This window comes from Dermacentor variabilis, chromosome 4, assembly GCF_050947875.1.
Source record: "Dermacentor variabilis isolate Ectoservices chromosome 4, ASM5094787v1, whole genome shotgun sequence".
Classification (NCBI taxonomy): Eukaryota; Metazoa; Arthropoda; class Arachnida; order Ixodida; family Ixodidae; genus Dermacentor; species Dermacentor variabilis.
This window is the reverse complement of record NC_134571.1, coordinates 41,913,636-41,930,061: the sequence shown is the minus strand read 5'-3', so window position 1 is coordinate 41,930,061 and position 16,426 is coordinate 41,913,636. Positions and strand designations below refer to the sequence as shown.

At 55.6% G+C, this 16,426-nt stretch overlaps 1 protein-coding gene across 7 annotated transcripts in view; it reads left to right on the top strand.

Annotated features, from left to right (window-relative positions):
• The window catches only part of Eip74EF (Ecdysone-induced protein E74), a 293,260-nt gene that overhangs the window by 266,105 nt on the left and 10,729 nt on the right, over window positions 1–16,426 (top strand). For all 7 annotated transcript variants that reach the window (XM_075688765.1, XM_075688768.1, XM_075688762.1 and 4 more), the window contains 3 exons: window positions 14,475–14,654; window positions 15,232–15,336; window positions 15,788–15,907. In XM_075688765.1, the coding sequence (XP_075544880.1) occupies window positions 14,475–14,654; window positions 15,232–15,336; window positions 15,788–15,907 (405 nt within the window). The remainder of the gene's footprint in view (window positions 1–14,474; window positions 14,655–15,231; window positions 15,337–15,787; window positions 15,908–16,426) is intronic.

Sequence of the window (16,426 nt, the reverse complement as noted above, 5' to 3'; positions counted from 1 at the left end):
CACACAACCCAACGGCGGCGGGCGAACGGGATTCGCGCAAGGAAGGAGCGCGTTGGGCTTGTTTGAAGGCCGCCGCCATGTTGCTCCTACTCTAGGTCAATGGCACGGCTCCGGCGCTCAAGGACAGGCCGCGCTGCGCATGCGCCCGCGCACGCCGTTCCCCGTCGCGCGCGCCACCCCCTCGCCCCCGTTGGAGCTTCCGCTCGCGCGCGCTCGCGCTGCGCTTACGCAACCGCCTCCCCTCCTCTCGCATCATCGCGTGTCTTTTTGCGCGCTTCGCCCTCGCCTCTGACGCGCTTTCTCCCCGCTACCCTGAAACTCTGCTGCTGCTGACGCCGCTCGGCCTGGGCACTGTTCCGGCTTCCAAGACCATTTGCGGTTTTGGTTTCACCCGTGTCGCTGTTTCGGCCGCGCGCTCGTGTGTCCCCCCCTTTGAGTTGCCCCACACACCTGCAATTGCTGTTCGCATGAAACGAGCTGTGCGTGCACCTGCCGTATTCTTTAGTTTCTCTCGGCGCTAAACTACTTCCCTGTTTTCAGCGCGCATCATTCATTATCGGGTTACAGAGAACAAGGCTTTTAAGTTACACAAACGAAACTGCGCATTACGGAGGGCTGCGCTCCAAATGCAGAAAGAGTTGGCGCCGAAAGGAAGCGCGAAGAGTTCGGTAGAGAAGCGCTTAACGACGCTTTCTGACGTCCACTCTCGGGAGGAAAGCACGCGTCGAGGAGCGGCAACGTCGCCGCGGGGGGCACCACACGCACGAGAACGAGGAAATGCGACGCGGGCGGACTTGGCGTGCCCATAATACCATTCGCCGCCTCGGGGCCTTTCACTTCCTTGTTTACCGCCTGTCGTGCGCGCACAATGGCTGCAATGATAGCCGCGCGCGCGAGGGTATCGGCGGGCGGATGCGCCGGGCGCTCCTATCTTTGCGACTCCCTCGCCGGGAGACTCTCCGCTAGCGGCAGCTGCTGGCACGCAGGCGATGCTGCCTCGAATGTGGCCCGCCCCGCCCGGCGGGCGGGTTTGTTCGGCGCGGGCTGTTTTCATCTGACGGAACCTTTTCTCTGCACACACTATTTTGGGTCTTGGCTCGGCTGACGACGACAACAACGTAGTGGCACGGCGGCCACTGGCCGGAAACACACAAGCACGCGCGCCCGTGTCTTGGCTCCGCGCCTGTGCGCCGACGTGTCTCCGCTGCTGCAGTGGCGGCATGCGAGTCGTCGGCTCGGGTTCCAGTGGCCTCGCGGCGCGAGGAAAACACGCTCGAGAACGCCTCCGCAGTGTCCGCCCGGAACGAGCACATCACGCGCCGAAATCAAGCACCGCATCCTCAAAACCTAGCGAACTGACCTTAAAAACCCGCGTCAGCTCTTTTGGACTCCAGGCCAGCAAACAGTTCCAAGTCCCCACGTGGGGGACAACTAGGGAAACGTATAGGTGCTCCTTGTGACGGTTGGGGAACCACGGCGATGAAGGCCGGTAAAACGGACTTCGCGAGATCTTTAAAAAAGTATATAACTAATTAGTACTAGCCTTCGTGGTCGATACATGGAAGACAAGAAATACATTTAGAGGAAGCTAGAGATGACTCAACAAGCGATGTAACGGAGAGCGATTAATGTTGTGGGAATAAGACGGGCACTACGAAAAGGTGCGAGAACGCGGACAGATGATACTCTAGTCAAGGTCAACAGGAAGACGTGTAGTTCGGCAGCTCACGAAGGTGCGAGCAGAAGCGGTTTATTAGAGTCACGGAACATGTTCCAAGGGAAGACGAAACGAAGTCATGGGTGGTAGAGATATATCAATTTTACAAAAAGTGTTTTTCTCCCACTCTTTCGGGCTGGTTGGGACATCTTGTTAAACGGCGTCACTTTCAGCACCGCAACAAAGGACAAGGTTCTACTGTTTAACATGACGAGAAGCGCTCACTGGGGTGTGCCCCAATTGTTTTCTCAGCTCCCTTACGAAAGCAGAAATGCATATATGCGCGTCTATCGTCATTCGCGCGACCGGCCGTCTCGTCGCGAAGAGCCAACAAAGAAAAGCCCGGTATTTCTGCTCACTTCGCGGTGCAACGAGGACGAAAAACAACGCGCACCGGCTGAAGACGCGGCTTATGCTACGGGAAGGCAGCGAACCTCTCCTGAAAAGAGGATGGCTGCAGCTTTCTCGGAGCTCGGCGTACGGATCTCGCTGCCCCTTTGGCGGCCCCACGACGGAGAGAGAGCTGGCTGGGCCTCCCGTCGGAAGAGGCCTCACTGACCCACTTGGGCCTCTTTGTCGCCGAGCCAGCGAAGAAACCGGGTCGGCCATGCCTGCCTCGCTAGAGCAGCCAAGGGGCGCGCGCGTCTGGCCGCTCGCTGTGCGAGGGGTGCAGTAGCGCCGCGGTGTCTGCCCCGCTTGGTACAGATTTCCGCCTCGAAGGTAGGCCTGGACGGTCCGCGACTGGCTCAGCGGCATCGCATGTTACGACACGAAGTGCACATTTGAATATCACTGCAGTCTTGGAACCTGTGTTCTTGCGTATGTCTGGCTATTTATAGAAAAACGTGACGTAAGCGGCAGGTCACTACAGTTTGGTGGCCTTGTTTCGGGCCGGAGGCGCAGCATCTTTCTCATCCCTCCTACGAGTCGAGACAAGCATGGTTGCCCTAGTAACAAGAACAGAAGGAAAACTAAACTTATACACATCGGGAGGAGCAGCGTCAAACAAGATAGAAGACGCAAGAACAAGTTACGCTATTGCCCTTGCTTATTTGCTTTGTTTTGCATCTCCGCCAACACTGCCAGTCCTGTTAACAGGAACACAAAGGACCACCCAGCGGAACCTTTCCAAGTGCCAACCAAAAGATAGCTAGCCGGCCCAAGTACGACGTCCGCGGGAAAAGCTTTCCCTGAACCTTGACAGTGCCCCCATGCGTCAATATTTCAACCTTTATTTCGGCCATATCCATGCATCCACGGTTGTGATAATTGTCTAGCATGGCGTAAGGAAGGACACATCGAAAAGTTCCTGGAGAACCCGTAACAGCTATCTACCGCTTGCGAAACTTTTGTCTCTGGACGTATACAGTCGGAAACCGGGCCTGTTGCGTAGAAAAGGGCTGCCAGTATTTATTTGCGACATGCCTGGAAGCCCACGCAGTCACGTCCGTTCCGGAAAACCGTGCCGCTTGCTCGGGAGCGTTCCATTAGGTGACGCGTTCTTCGGAGTACCGGAGTGCGTAGCGTTTATCCTGCCGGCGCGCACCGATCGTGCTTCCGCAGGTCTGTCGGGGAGAGGGGGGGGGGGGTGCTCTGATCAACGTGACATAACGGGCGGCGTCGTGCCCCTTCATCGCCCGGGCACCCCTCTGCTCCTTTTGGGATCCCGGCGCTTTGTCAAGGTCGAGCCACATTTTCCCAAGCTTCTGCGCCGCTACCTCGGGAAGGAAGAAGCACTTCCCCCTTTTGCCCTTCGCGTGTTGTCGGAAATTCGCTGCCACTCGCGGCGGTGGTGGAGAGAACCGACCGCCGCCTTTTTCTGGGTCAATCCTTTTCTCCGTCGTCCGACCTTCGCCGAAGTAAAAGAGGTCGGACCTTGAATGAAGCGAGGCAGGCCTCTGCCCCCTCCCTTCTTCCTTCGCTTTATTTTTCTTTTTTCGACGGCGAAAATCGGGCAAGGCCGAGGTTTAAGCCTTCTCCGCTCCGTCCCAGGTCGCGAAGTGGAACCGGAGGGATGCCCTTGTAAACAGCCCCTTGTTCACGAACAGGCACGGCCTTCTATACATACGGGCTTTCCAGGACATGGTGATCTTCTTTCCGTTCCTTTTTTCTTTTTTTAAGTGTCGAATGGTGCGCCACGTACAGCGCTTGTTGAACTCGGTGGATTGGGTTCCTAGCGGCGTCTGTCGCGATGCCGATCGCAGCGATGGCGAAGTGGTAACGCGGCGCTGTGGCAATTCAACTCTGCGGTTTCAGGATGCGCCGTTGCACCGGCAGGATAGCGAACGACATTGTTTCATTCCGTTGTTCTTATTTTGGTCTAAGTGACGTGACTGGCGGGTCACGCATGACGGACGACTGGCCGGAAGTCCGCAATGCCGTCGCCGGAAGGGGAGCGCCATTTCCTGCTTCGGAGAACGCCGTAGCCACGCTTATATACCGCGCGCCGATCTCGGCGCACAGGTTCCGGTGTCACGCACTGCTGCCATCGCGCGAGTGTTGCCGGCTCCGGGCTGTGCAGCGGGCCCACTGTGACGGGTCTCGAGTCCTCTCTGTAGAGAGAGAGACAGCATAATGCTGGGGGCAAGAAATAATTCACGTGGAGAAGGCGCTGCTCTCGCTCACCCACCCACTGTTTTACCTTCCAGCGGCAAGCCGGTGTCTATCTCAGTTGGGCGGAAACTAGGCAATGGAAGCCGTTCCGTCTCGCGGCACGGCCGGCATGGGGCGGTCACCCGCTATCTTGCGTGGAACCATGCGCCCCTTCGGAGATTGGAGACGTCCATTTCCGGCTTTGTGCTCGAGAAATCTGGCGGGGCCTTCCTTCCCCGACGTGTCCGTTTTTGCTTGTGTCGAACAGTGCGCGTCTTCTTGCCCGTCTGCGTTGACGAGATGCTCCCGAAATTGTCGGATCCGGCGCGCCGCTTGAACGTTGGCCTTGGGTCGTGGAGGCTTTTCCGGTGACGCTGGTGCTCTTCCGCGGTAAAAGGGCGCGGCGCTTCCCCAAGCGACCGCGGAGGGAGGGAAGAGCGGGCGAATTCGTGGAATCTGTAGACGGGGCATGCGCGCAGCCGCCCTGGCCAAGTGTCAATGCCCATATATCGATCGGGGGAGTTCCCCGGTTGCCAGGGCTTTCCCGTTGCCACCGACGCTGGCTGTTTCCAGGGGCAGCCTGCACTCCCTGCCCGTTTCGTCCGCCGCTCATTGTCCAATACGGCGAACAGCGAAAAATCTACGATTTGCGCGACAACCAGGCTGCTTTCGGATCGACTGACTGCAGCCAAATATGCGGCATCGAAGGAAACCTGAAACAAAGCTGTTCTAGTGCTGGCCCCACGACGCGTCTGTGGCCGCGCATACTTTTCCGGGTCGTTTAGCACTCGAGGCGACGAGGCTTGCTTGACAGGCACGCTGCCTGTGCGGACTCCTGTTGGGCAGCGCGACAGCGTTTTAGAGCCTCTCCGGCGTCGTGCTGGCCGTATTGAGGCCAGCTGCCCGCTTCGCTCACGAATAGCGAGAACTAGGCTTCCGGGGCGTTCGGCAACCTTGCTGACATGTCAGAGCAACGGAAGAGACATCAATGCCTTGTGCGCAGCAGTACCGACATTCGGCCAATGTTTGAAATTGGGGACGTGATACTCGCAATGGCTGCTTGGCGTCCATCTTGGTTTCGACTTCGCCTCGACTGGCGCCTTGTTCGGTGCAGCGCGTGTAAGGGATATTCATAGCGCCTACTAAGCTGCTGAGCAGGGGATCGTCTTCAGTTGCGTGCACCTGCAATGGCACCGAGCGCACGCTTCTGTTTCTCGCACCATTGCCACTTGGCGTGCCGCGTTGGCCCGCCTTCTCGCGTGGGGGAGAGAGACCCGAAGGCACGCGTGCGAGGAGGGCGGCACCCGAGGAGCGGCGGAAAGAGTCGCTCTCTGCGGCGTAGCGTAGGTGCGCGCGGCGGCGGCTGCGTCAGCGGCGCGCGACTCATCGGGGCAGGCGAAACAGGAAGTTTTGAGCGGCTGTTTTCGTTGTCGGCGCACCGGGAAGCGTGCGTGTTCCAAGGCCAGCGGCAGCAGCGTGCGCTTCCCTGATGACCGCGGCTCTGAGCCAGGGCTGCTGCCGCCGTCCGGGATCGGGCCCTGATGGTGCCACGAGATCCAAGAACGCGAGATTTCCTGCCTCGGCGGCGCGGCTCTAGCTCTAGCTGTTCGATTTGAGCTTGAGGAAGGCCAGGAAACGGCTTTATATTACACTTGGTAAACGGTGAACGCGTGCACCCTCGATCCACGAACCTGACATTCATCCCTTTCCCTTCTGCTCCCTGCGGCGTTTCTGTAGTCGAGTGTCAACAGCTGTCAAAAGCAACGAGTGTCAACAGAGTGTCAAAAGCAACGACGCCTACCATACGCACGGCGCCAAGTTGCAGGCTGTCCGTGATTCTGTCAACATAATGTAATCAAAATAATTTGGCCACGTGCTTGACTGACTGGTACTACTACTGCTTTGTCTGCGCGTTACCCTGTGCGGGCTCTGGAGACAGGCCTTTCGATGTTTCAACGTGTTCACTGTAGTCACTCGGGCAAGTTTTGGTGCACGGCGTTGCGGAACCGCTCGAAAGACCCAGCGCAAGGACCGCGTATTCATGCTATAACAACACTATCTCGCGCTGCGTCTTCCGGCAGGTTTGAGCGCGATCGCTTTCGCCAGCCGAGCGGATAACTGGCGACAGAAACGGGCGTCGGCCGCGGGTTCCGAAGGGTCCCGAATTGCGTGCCCCGGTTCGCTTCGCGGTGTACGTAATCCGTCATTGCGGCGCTACGTCGCAAGAAAGTTCCGCCCACTCTCTCCCCTCCCCAAGTGGTGGTACGCTGAGCGCCGACGAGGAGGCGACTGGAAATCGGGTGGCGACGATAAGGGCGCGCGCGCGCTTTGTCGTAAACAGGAACCGTGTCGCCGCCTGCGTTTCGCGGAACCCGCGGCGGCGTCCTGCCTGCCGCTCAGCCCTCGAGTGGCCCCGCCGGACACCCCAAGGTTTTTCCGCCATGTACGGAGTAAAGGCGCACGCGCGCGGCGCGTAAGCGGGAAATAGGAAAAGCCCAAATTTAGACGCGACGCGGGGGCAAACACGCGTCGACGCCGGGCGAACAGTGGACGACGACGCGGCGTATACTACATACTACGTCTGTCGCCACCAAGTGCCACCGCACTCGCGAGAGCTATCGCATGCGGAAACCGCATCGCATTTCTCGTTACGCAGGCTCTTGCTTGCTGGCTTGCTTGCAAGCGAGCTCGCTTCTCGCGTCGCTTTGGGACGTTGAATTCGTCCCATACTCTCCTGCATGCAGTGTCGCCTCTTCTACTGGTATCTGCCGGTATGCACTGTAATCGCCCTCTCTTCCTGAGGCTGCCGTCGCGTTTCCACCGTGCTGTGCCGTGCTCGCGCGGACAAACAAGTTGTTTCACAGACTCGACGCTCGTGGCGAGCCCAGGTTATTTTATTATTTATGTTCGTAGCGAATGATAAGTAAACTGCGGAAAGAACGCATATGTGGCGTTAGTATTTCTACGTCTCGCTTTCTTCTAGAGTTGTTTGCAATTCTTTGTTCGGTTTGAAGTTTAAATTTATTCCGAACAGTGGGAAGGCGACGAACTATTCCGCCTGCTGGTGTCAACGCTTGGTGCAGTCAGTAAGGCGCACGTAAATTCACTTGAACAATTTGTGGCTATAGTTAATTCAGGAATGACTCGCTAGAGACTAGACAGAGCGAGCAGCAAGTAGCGCGCGCGGCAGCAAGCATAACCAACATTCCTGTTCGAAATCGGCGCAGGAAAAATCGTTGCGGCCCTCCGCGAGCCGGAAGAGCGCTGCAGGCGCGCGCGCCATCGCAGGGGTTGCCTCCGCCGCGCGGAAGAGCGGACCTTGGGCGCGAGCGTTCACCCGGTCACGTGACGCACGCCTTGACCTCGATTTGCGCCCGGAGAGCCGCACGCCTCCCTGCCTCAGCGCTTTTTTTATTCTCTCTCTTTCTCTCTCTCCCACTTGCGCGCCTCCCAACGGCGTTGCGCACCGTTCTCTCTTCCCAGCCAGCGGCTTGCCTCCTCTCCTTCCTCCGCGGTAGGTTTCCTTTCTCCATCGGCCACTGTGACACGGGGGCTTTTGTTTCGTCACGTAGCCAACTCGTCGAGGAATGTTTGATGCGCTGCCCGCCTCACGTCGCCGGAAATGGTTTCTTCTCGCGCGCACCTCATATCCCGGTAACTGATGTGTGATGCGGCCGCGCCTCGCGCTGCGCGCAGTGTCCGTTGCCGCGGGCGACTAACTCCTCGCTGCAGCGGTCTTTTTCGGAACGAGGCCGGACGACGGAGTGTGCCGCGCGCGGCGACTTCTACCGCCCTGCTCTGTGCGGTGCATACGCCGCCGGCCCACGGCGGCGGCACTTAGACCAGGCATCTGGGTCACGCCTGTCGGCGGAACTGGGTCTGCTCTCGCCGGCGCGGAAGAGTCCCAGGGCTTTTTGTTCGTATTTAGCACCCACGTCGACGGAGAAATGTGGGACGGCCGCCGTCAGAACTGCTCTGTCGCGTCCAGTTATGAGCCACACTACTCCTGCCTTCTTATTTTGCGATGTTCGCAACACGCACGGAAAGGACGATTTCTTTTCCACTGTCAGTCGGGCGGTAGCGACTAACACCGAGCAAGGGCGAATGCTGGTTCGGTTACAAAATTTGGAAAATATGTGGCCCGAAGCTGCGGGCATAGCGGCATAGAGTACCCGTAGACGGAAGAAGACCAACTTTCTTGCATCATTGCTTTCAAGATGTTGGACCACAACACGTACGCACACTCAAATCCATGGGCACACTTATATCCATCATCGTCACGTGACAGCAGCTTTCCCGTATTTGCTGTCGAATTTCGAAGTTGGGCTTATCGGCAAAAGAGCAAAGTGAGGCTGTCAGGCTCTTGCGCATTGTCCGGTCGGAATGGGACCGCCGTTACCTCAGCGTTACGGCGCGGCCGTGGAAACGACGGCAGAGAAGGTGGCGCGCCTCAAGGGAGGGCTGGCTACGGAGATGAGAGAGGGGGCGCAGGCTACTTTCCCTGTCGCCCTCCGCGACCCCCCTGCCTCCCCCCCCCCCCCGGTTGCCTCCGGGTGGGAAGGTGGGGTGGAGGCCTCCTCGGCGGCAGCGCATCTAGGTCATGGCTCGTTGGCGCTGCCGCAAACTCGGCGGTGGCGGCGGTCCTCGTTCGGCTTCCCGAAAGTAGGCCCCCCCCCCCCTCTTGCTTGTCTCTCCAACGTCCGCCTCCTTTTTTGTTTCCGGCTCGAAATTGGGGCCAAGTTCGGCGGCGGCGGCGGCGGGCCAGGCATCTTCGCGTTCGTCTTTCCTGCAGCGTGCGTGTTGCGCCACATTTTTGTTTCTCCTTCCGCGCTCTGCCGACGGCCTCTTTCGCGAGCCGCGCGGCACGGTAGCGTCCGCGCCGCGGCTTAGCCGAGCGCCACGCTACGTTGACTGTTTCGTTGCTTACGCGACAAGCATTAGTGCCATTTGCTTTGAGCACCTGACTTCGTCGCACGTCCCGACCAAAACATGTTCCCTGTGCACGCGCTAGGATTGCGTAAGGAAATAGGCTGGTCGCGTATCGTGCGAAGCGTAAGCCGCCTTCCAGCCATGCGGAGAATAACGCTTTGCCTTACTTCGCGCCGTAACGGCATGTAATAGAAACGGAGAGTAGTGCGTATACGTACGCGCACCCGCGAAACGGTTGGCACACCAACGAGTCGTGAATCATTTGCATCCTACCGGAAGCGGAGTGTTGCGAAAAAACACCTCGAAACGGCGTTGCCGCTAAAGGTGCTGCTGCTGTTGCTGTTTATGCCAGCTCGTTTAGAACACGCTCAACAACGTGCTATTATTATTATTATTATTATTATTATTATTATTATTATTATTATTATTATTATTAGCTGCCTGCATTGGTACCGCGCGACCCGCTTCAGTGTTGGACAAGCAGAGTCGGCGTTCTTGCGCAGGGAGGTATCGTGCAGTTAACGGGTGCAGATGGTTGGCGTCTTGTGACACCTGTGATGATTGATTCTTCGCACAGGAATTCTCTTACTTGCGCATTCAGCGGCAGCTGTGGATTTGTTCGCTCTGGGTTACATGCGAGTGCGTAAGTGCCAACAGGCCGTTTTGGCGGCAATCGCGTGGGCGCCGCCATGTTTGATCACGTGATGACGCGTCCGTTGCTTGCCTCCGTGTTTACTATAAATGTGCATGATGCCTGTGCGGCTCATTAAACCTCTGTTTCGGCGCAAATAGTAGACGGTGACTGGATGAACGACATGAAATTTTGGCCACAGCTTAAGAGGACATACATGTAAGCGCTTTCCGAGGTAATTACGCCTCACCCAAGCGGCGCAAGCAGTATACGGTGAGGTGTAGTATACGGTGCTTGTACTAGGAACGGGGCTGGAAATATATTCCAAGCTGTCGAAACATTCCGCTTGTAAATTAAATCAGGACCAGTGTGTTTTTCTCTTCGTTCCTTATTTGGCTAACACTTTGAAGCTGGGCATCTTCTCATGATTCTGACTCAGTAAAGTCCCTTGACGCGGCTCCTATCTGTTTATTTTTTGCTTAATCGCTCGTGCGTGTGCTCAGTTGGGATGTATTTGTTCTCGCTGCGTACAAGGGCTTGGAACTTAGATGTTCTGTACTTTGTAAAATCTTGTATCAAATACGTATTATCGCTGGTCGCTCGCTTACTCTGCGGAACCGTCACGTTCAGCTCCGAACATTCGTGTGTTGGTGTAGTCGTAGTCACCCGTGTGTCGGCGCATTGATTCAACAGTGAGCCCACTCATTATTGATACATTGGAGATAAGAGTGGGCGTAAATATCCGTGTCACTTGGAGTGGATGTGTGTAGATAACGAGCGATAAACTTGCTATGCCAAAAAGCGGCGCTACTCCATTTGTCACTGTGTAACGAGCGGTACTCGGTCGTGCTGACGTTCTGGGGTTGGAAGCCTTTTCTTTGGAGGTTGGCGATTCAACGCTGGCGAATGAGTCAAATTTTTCGTCCTCGGGAAAAGCCGTGCATTACGAAGAGCCGGAAACACAGACAATCCTTATGTAGTAGCAGTCCACGAACTTGGTCACACAGATTCATTCCGTTCTTTAATACACCAGACACTATTTTTGCAGCCGACTACTTACTGCACACGTTTTCCCTCTGCCGTTACAAGTTTTGCAGCATGAATGGAGCGCAGTGCGCCAGCGAACACCCAGTTGCATTTCCGATTGCTGATCGCACAGTAGCAGCTGGTAGCAGGGCAGACGCGGTAATGGTGTCGTATTCGTGCGCTTTCGCCGAGGCAACGTGCGGCGCGCCATCTGGTTCCTATAGAGCAAACTGCTCCAAGAAAAGTGGCTGTAGAGTTCTCCAAGGAAAGTGCATCCGGAAATAATACGTATCTTCAACATCGCGCCTTTGCGATAGTCTGCTTCGCGCAGACGGTATACGTACGTTACACGCAGTAGCAGGTGCATCGAGGAAACGCGGAAGCCGCGCGGTCTCCCTCTCGCTGGGATCACGCGCTGCGCCGCTTCGAATTTATGAATAGACAGACTTCGGGGGCGGAGCGCGTGCTTTGTTGCAGCTGCTTTCACAAGTGCGTCGACAGTGCTGCTTATGCAACACAGCAGCGAGGGAGCTACTGAGCGATAAAGCTTCGTTGCTGCGCACGTAGCAGCAGCTTTAGTCCAGTGCTCAAGCAATTTGGCGGCAGCTTCGCTGCGCATCGTGTTCCTTTGATTACACCCGAAATAGACGCGATTAACTCTCGCTTTAATTATTCATCTGCGTTCTGCCGCGCAGCTATGTAAAGCAAGTGAAATAAAGATCACCGAATGATTAATGTACACTTCAACTGCCGGCATGCTTCGTGCTCCGGGGCGATGACGCGTACTCCTTTCTGCCAGCTGCCAGAAATTTGTAACAAACGGGATGTCGAGAGACCGGCGTTTAATTTTTTCGGAACTGCTGCGATATAAAGGGACCGCGGTTACGGAGGTGTTTGTAAACGCCTGCGGCAAGTCGCAGCGTCAGCAACGGCGGCCCGTCACTGGGTCAGCAGGTGTCGCCGCCGCTATCGGAGTTGCGCGCGCTGCTGGCGGAAGTCTGCGCCGCCGCTCGCGAGCAGCAGCAGCCGCCGCCGCCCGTCCGGGATGGAGCGGAGCGCGGCTTCGATTCGCGCGCCGTCCGCGGGGCGGCGCTTTTCAAGGTCTCGCTGGCCGAGTTCGAAGACCCCGGCGCCCAGAATACCCCGGCTGTCCTTGATTCTGCGTCACGGAAGTGCGCCGCTTCCACCCTCCCCACTTGGCGACCGCTTTATCCGCGCTTTTCCTTTCTCTTAACGTCGCCGCCTCCCCGCTCCCTTCTCTCGCTGCTCTCTCTCCCCCTCCCCTCGCGCTCTGCCACAGAGCACGCGCGCAGGGGCGCAGAGCTGCTGCTTTCTCCGGCGACCGCTTACGCAAGTAGAGACCGACCGCCCATCCGTCCGCCCCGTTTGTCCCGAGAGTGTGTGTTTTCAAAACCTGGAATAATCCCGTTTGGAAGAAGTCGTCATTGAGCGCGCGCCCTCTTGCCGACTCTATTGATGAGCGGCCAGAATGGACGTGGCTGTTCGCGATGATTTCACTCACCGTCGACATCTCTCCCTCTCTTTCTCTGCACGTCCTGGCGCGTACACAACAAACATCCGCGTTCTGCGATATCGCCGAACGTCACTTGCAACTGTGCGATACCCTTCCCTTACGTATAGCGCCGACGTACCGATCCTTGTCCGAGATGTTGGACTGGCGGAGCCGCAAGCGGCAAAAACGGGACGACCTCCAGCCCCGCCTCGCTTTCTTTCCAGACGGCCGCAGTTTTAACCGAGCCGGAACGTGACGTGACGATGACAAGATAATGAGTCCTTTTACTAGCGCGAGTCGTTCGACGTCGATTTATGCGAGACGCGTAGTGGCGTGCGAGCAGACGCCTAACTCGTTGATTTATGACGCCTCATCTAAGGCTTGCCTGCTGCTGCGCGTGTGTTTCGGTGCGTTCGAAGCGCAGTTAACCGCTACGTCGCCTCTATTCTTTTAATTCTTTTTTTTCTCTCTTTATTCCCTTTTCCGGGAGATAGGGCTGCAGTGTAGGAAGGCACGTCTGTGACAAGTCCCGCTTTCCTCCCAGAGTACGTCGGATATTTACGGCCGCGCGAGAGCGTGCTTTTTTCTTGTCGCGAAGCTAAGTTCTCGTGAGCCCACACGTGTTTAGCACTGCGACCTTTTAGTCTAGCCTGCAGTTCCGAGGGCTGATTTATTGATAAGAGCGGCCTTGATTCACGATTTATCCTATTACGTTGATTGCAAAGAATTGCCGACGGTGAATGAATAAAACAATTCAGCGTATTATCTTGACTAGCACACTCCAGTCACAATGCTAGTTGCAAAGAAATGTTCATACTTTTCACCCTAGCCAGCGGAATCCTAATTGGAAGCGGCCCATTCGACAGGACTTTGAGTGGGCCATCTATTGTTGTGTAACCATTGAAGACATCGTTCAGTTGATCCGTGAGGTCCAGAATGCTGCCACGGCGCCCTACTACACCTCGAGATAGAACATACACAAACCCACAATGAAAGGAGTGGGGGTAGTGGGAGAGAAAGAAAAACAAAAAGCAGACGCTCATCCAACGCGCCGTCGCAATCTAATTGACGAGAAGCTTGTTTAGCGGCAGTTGCTGAAGACACGTGCACAGCCTCGTCACTTGTAGCTGTTTGCGTCACGATGACGAAGGCGATGTATAATGCTTGTCGAGGGAGGACTGTTAATGCTGCTTGCGTCACAATGGCACATCCATTCTGGGGAATCCATGCGAGAGAACGACGACGAACGCTAAACTTTGGAGGAGAAGCAAAGAAAGCGCTGGGTGTAAAAAAAAAAAAAAAATTAACAAGTCGCATTGTTAGAGGTCGCAGCTTAAACGGAAAACCGGCCCGCGCTGAGTTGTGTGCAAATTTCAGGTTAGCAGAACGCGTGCCGGAAGTAGTAGTAGTGAGTGGGCTTCGCTCGCGCCACGTGGACCCGTACTGCGGGCGCCAAGAGTACACAGGTCACGGCTCTGTGATCTGAAACCGGTGGTGCGCGGCGTAACGAGAGCTAATGATGTCACACGCACGTACCTGTCGTACTGGCATGATCACGTGTGCGTGCGTGCCTCGCGTATGTGGCACTTAATATGCGCGTGCATATATTGCTGCAGAGGTATGCTTAAACATCAACCCACCTCAGCACGGCGGGGTTTGCTTGGGTGGGTTAGCGGCAAACACTTCGTCCCGGGCTGGTTGAATGCTGTAGTCCTACCTTAGTCCTCATCGCATGTTTTCCTTCTTTCTGCATTCCTCGTTCGCTTCGTGTAACACTACGTGTTTAAAAGAGCCTCGTTTCATTGTTTCGGTAATCTCACTGGTGCCCATACGGCTGAGACTCGCTTGATTATGCGTGTACGTTTTTTTTTCCTCTCTTTTCATGCTTTTCTTTTCTTTTTTTTTTCTTTGACAGCGCTTTACTGGCGGTGCATACTTGTTGAAACTCTTAGTCTGATTTGTCATGGCAGAAACTCGTGAACATACTTTTGTTGTTGCTCACACACTGGTGTACTAGGTGAAAGATCTGTCGCTCAGCGAAGTCTCCCTTCTTTTGTGGTGCGCAGTGGACACCAGCCCCCAGGATGTTCGGCCAAGCCTGCTGTCTCGCTGCGAACGGACCCTCCAGCGGTGTAGCCCGGGAAGAGATTCCAAGACGCTGCTGCAAAACATTCTCCAGCATCAGCAGCCCACTTACTCGGCGCTGTCCACCCTTTGCAATCCGGCTGTCTCATGCAGCAGCTCAGGTGGGCTTCCTTCTCTTTCTGTACAGCTGTATTTTCGTTTTCATCGAGAGAGAGAGAGGCAGTTTATATGAGGGATTGCTAGCTGAACATGGTCATTCATGCTGAAAATTCTTTTCCATCCGAAATGCAGGCGGTTTTGCTCAAAAGAAATGAAAGGGTGCAACAAAAGCTATGTGTTTCGTTATAGTATTGAACACAACCTAACTTCTACACCACTGCTGTATGGGGAAACATATTGGTCAGATTTGAGGCCTAACGGAGATATCTGTTATTTGAAGATTGAAAAACCTACAGTTCTTAATTTCAAGTTTAAGCTTCTGTGAGCACTTGAATTGCTTTCGAAGTCGCTTTGACAAAGATATTTCCCAAGCGTTGAACGCGTATAATTTCTCTGTACGATTTTGAATTACTTAGCTCAGCTAGTCGAACTGAAAGTTGAACCTGAGTGACAGTGAACGCATGTGAGGCATAATAAGAAATCGTAGACGTGCCACGCGAATGCCGAAAGAAGGCAACAGCGAGCCCTTACGCAGACCACGGAGCTCATCGCTGACGTGCGCCTCTTCTCTCTTTACAGGCTCCCTTCCCCCAAGTCCTGCCGACAGCGGAGTGTCGGACGTGGACAGCAGCAGCGGTACGCTCAGCAATGACGAGTCCAAGGCGCGGTTACAAAGCACCCCTGGTGAGTTGGCGTCTCCTAGTTATCGGTATTTGACGCAATAGCTGATTTGTTAGTTGTGCGGAAAGCCGCAAGGTGGAGAGAAGTACTTAATAAAGGGAAAAATCTGACATCCACCCGTTCGTAGCTACGAACGGGTGGATGTCAGATTTTTCCCTTTATTAAGCTGATTTGTGTAAGGAATGAAGGGCCCATCACACGACCAGATCTACTAGTCAGGATCCTGGATTCATTCGCCACAGTCAAAGTGTAATGTTTGTCTCACGTCCGAGTGAGTAGTGCTAAAACGTGCGGTTATGCCGTCATGATAGTTGATTTCGCGTCGAGCGAGTGTAGACTGGTCGAGGGCTATGCTTAGCTGGTAGCGCTTCTTCTTTTTAATTGGGCAGGTGTCATTGTACGGTGGGCGGAGCTAGATTTGAGTGGCCGCGATCGGCTTGCTTTGTATCTGCAGTTCCACCCCCGCTGACTCCTGAATCTCCAAGCCCGAGCGGACTGGGCTATATCCCCCCATACTGCCAGACCGGCGTTACACCTCACGCATCTCAGCACTACACCAACCGGCCTCCAACATGTAAGTCACCCTAGCCTTGCCGAATTTTCAAAACAACACCTCAGAGCAAACGTATATAGCGCCTCTCAGAGCAGTCATTTCGGTATAGATAAACTGCTCAATGAACTCGACGTGTTGTCCGCTCGAAGCAGTCCCTGCTCGTCTTCTGCAAGCACTCATTCGATGTAGTTGCTCGTCTGCTTTTCGTATGCTGCAAGCTACCCCTCCGTACGCTAGTTGTTCGTCCGCTAGAAGCAGGTGTCATGCATGTGACAGTTTCGGATATTATATGTGGTCGCGGGGCGGTCAGCATGTAGCGTGGGCGTACGCTGCTGCTGACCCAATTAGAAGGCGCCCAGACAGGGAAGACGCGCCAGCCGTGCCGAGAGCGTTTCCCGTTACGAAACAGGGCGTAAGAGCCGGCGTGTACGGCGGACTGCTACTCTCGAAAGTGTGTCACGGGGCGACCCGACGATTCAAGTGGGTCACGGCGTGGTTTCCTTTTTCGAGCGGCCGCATCTTCTAGCCCCGGCGAGCCGA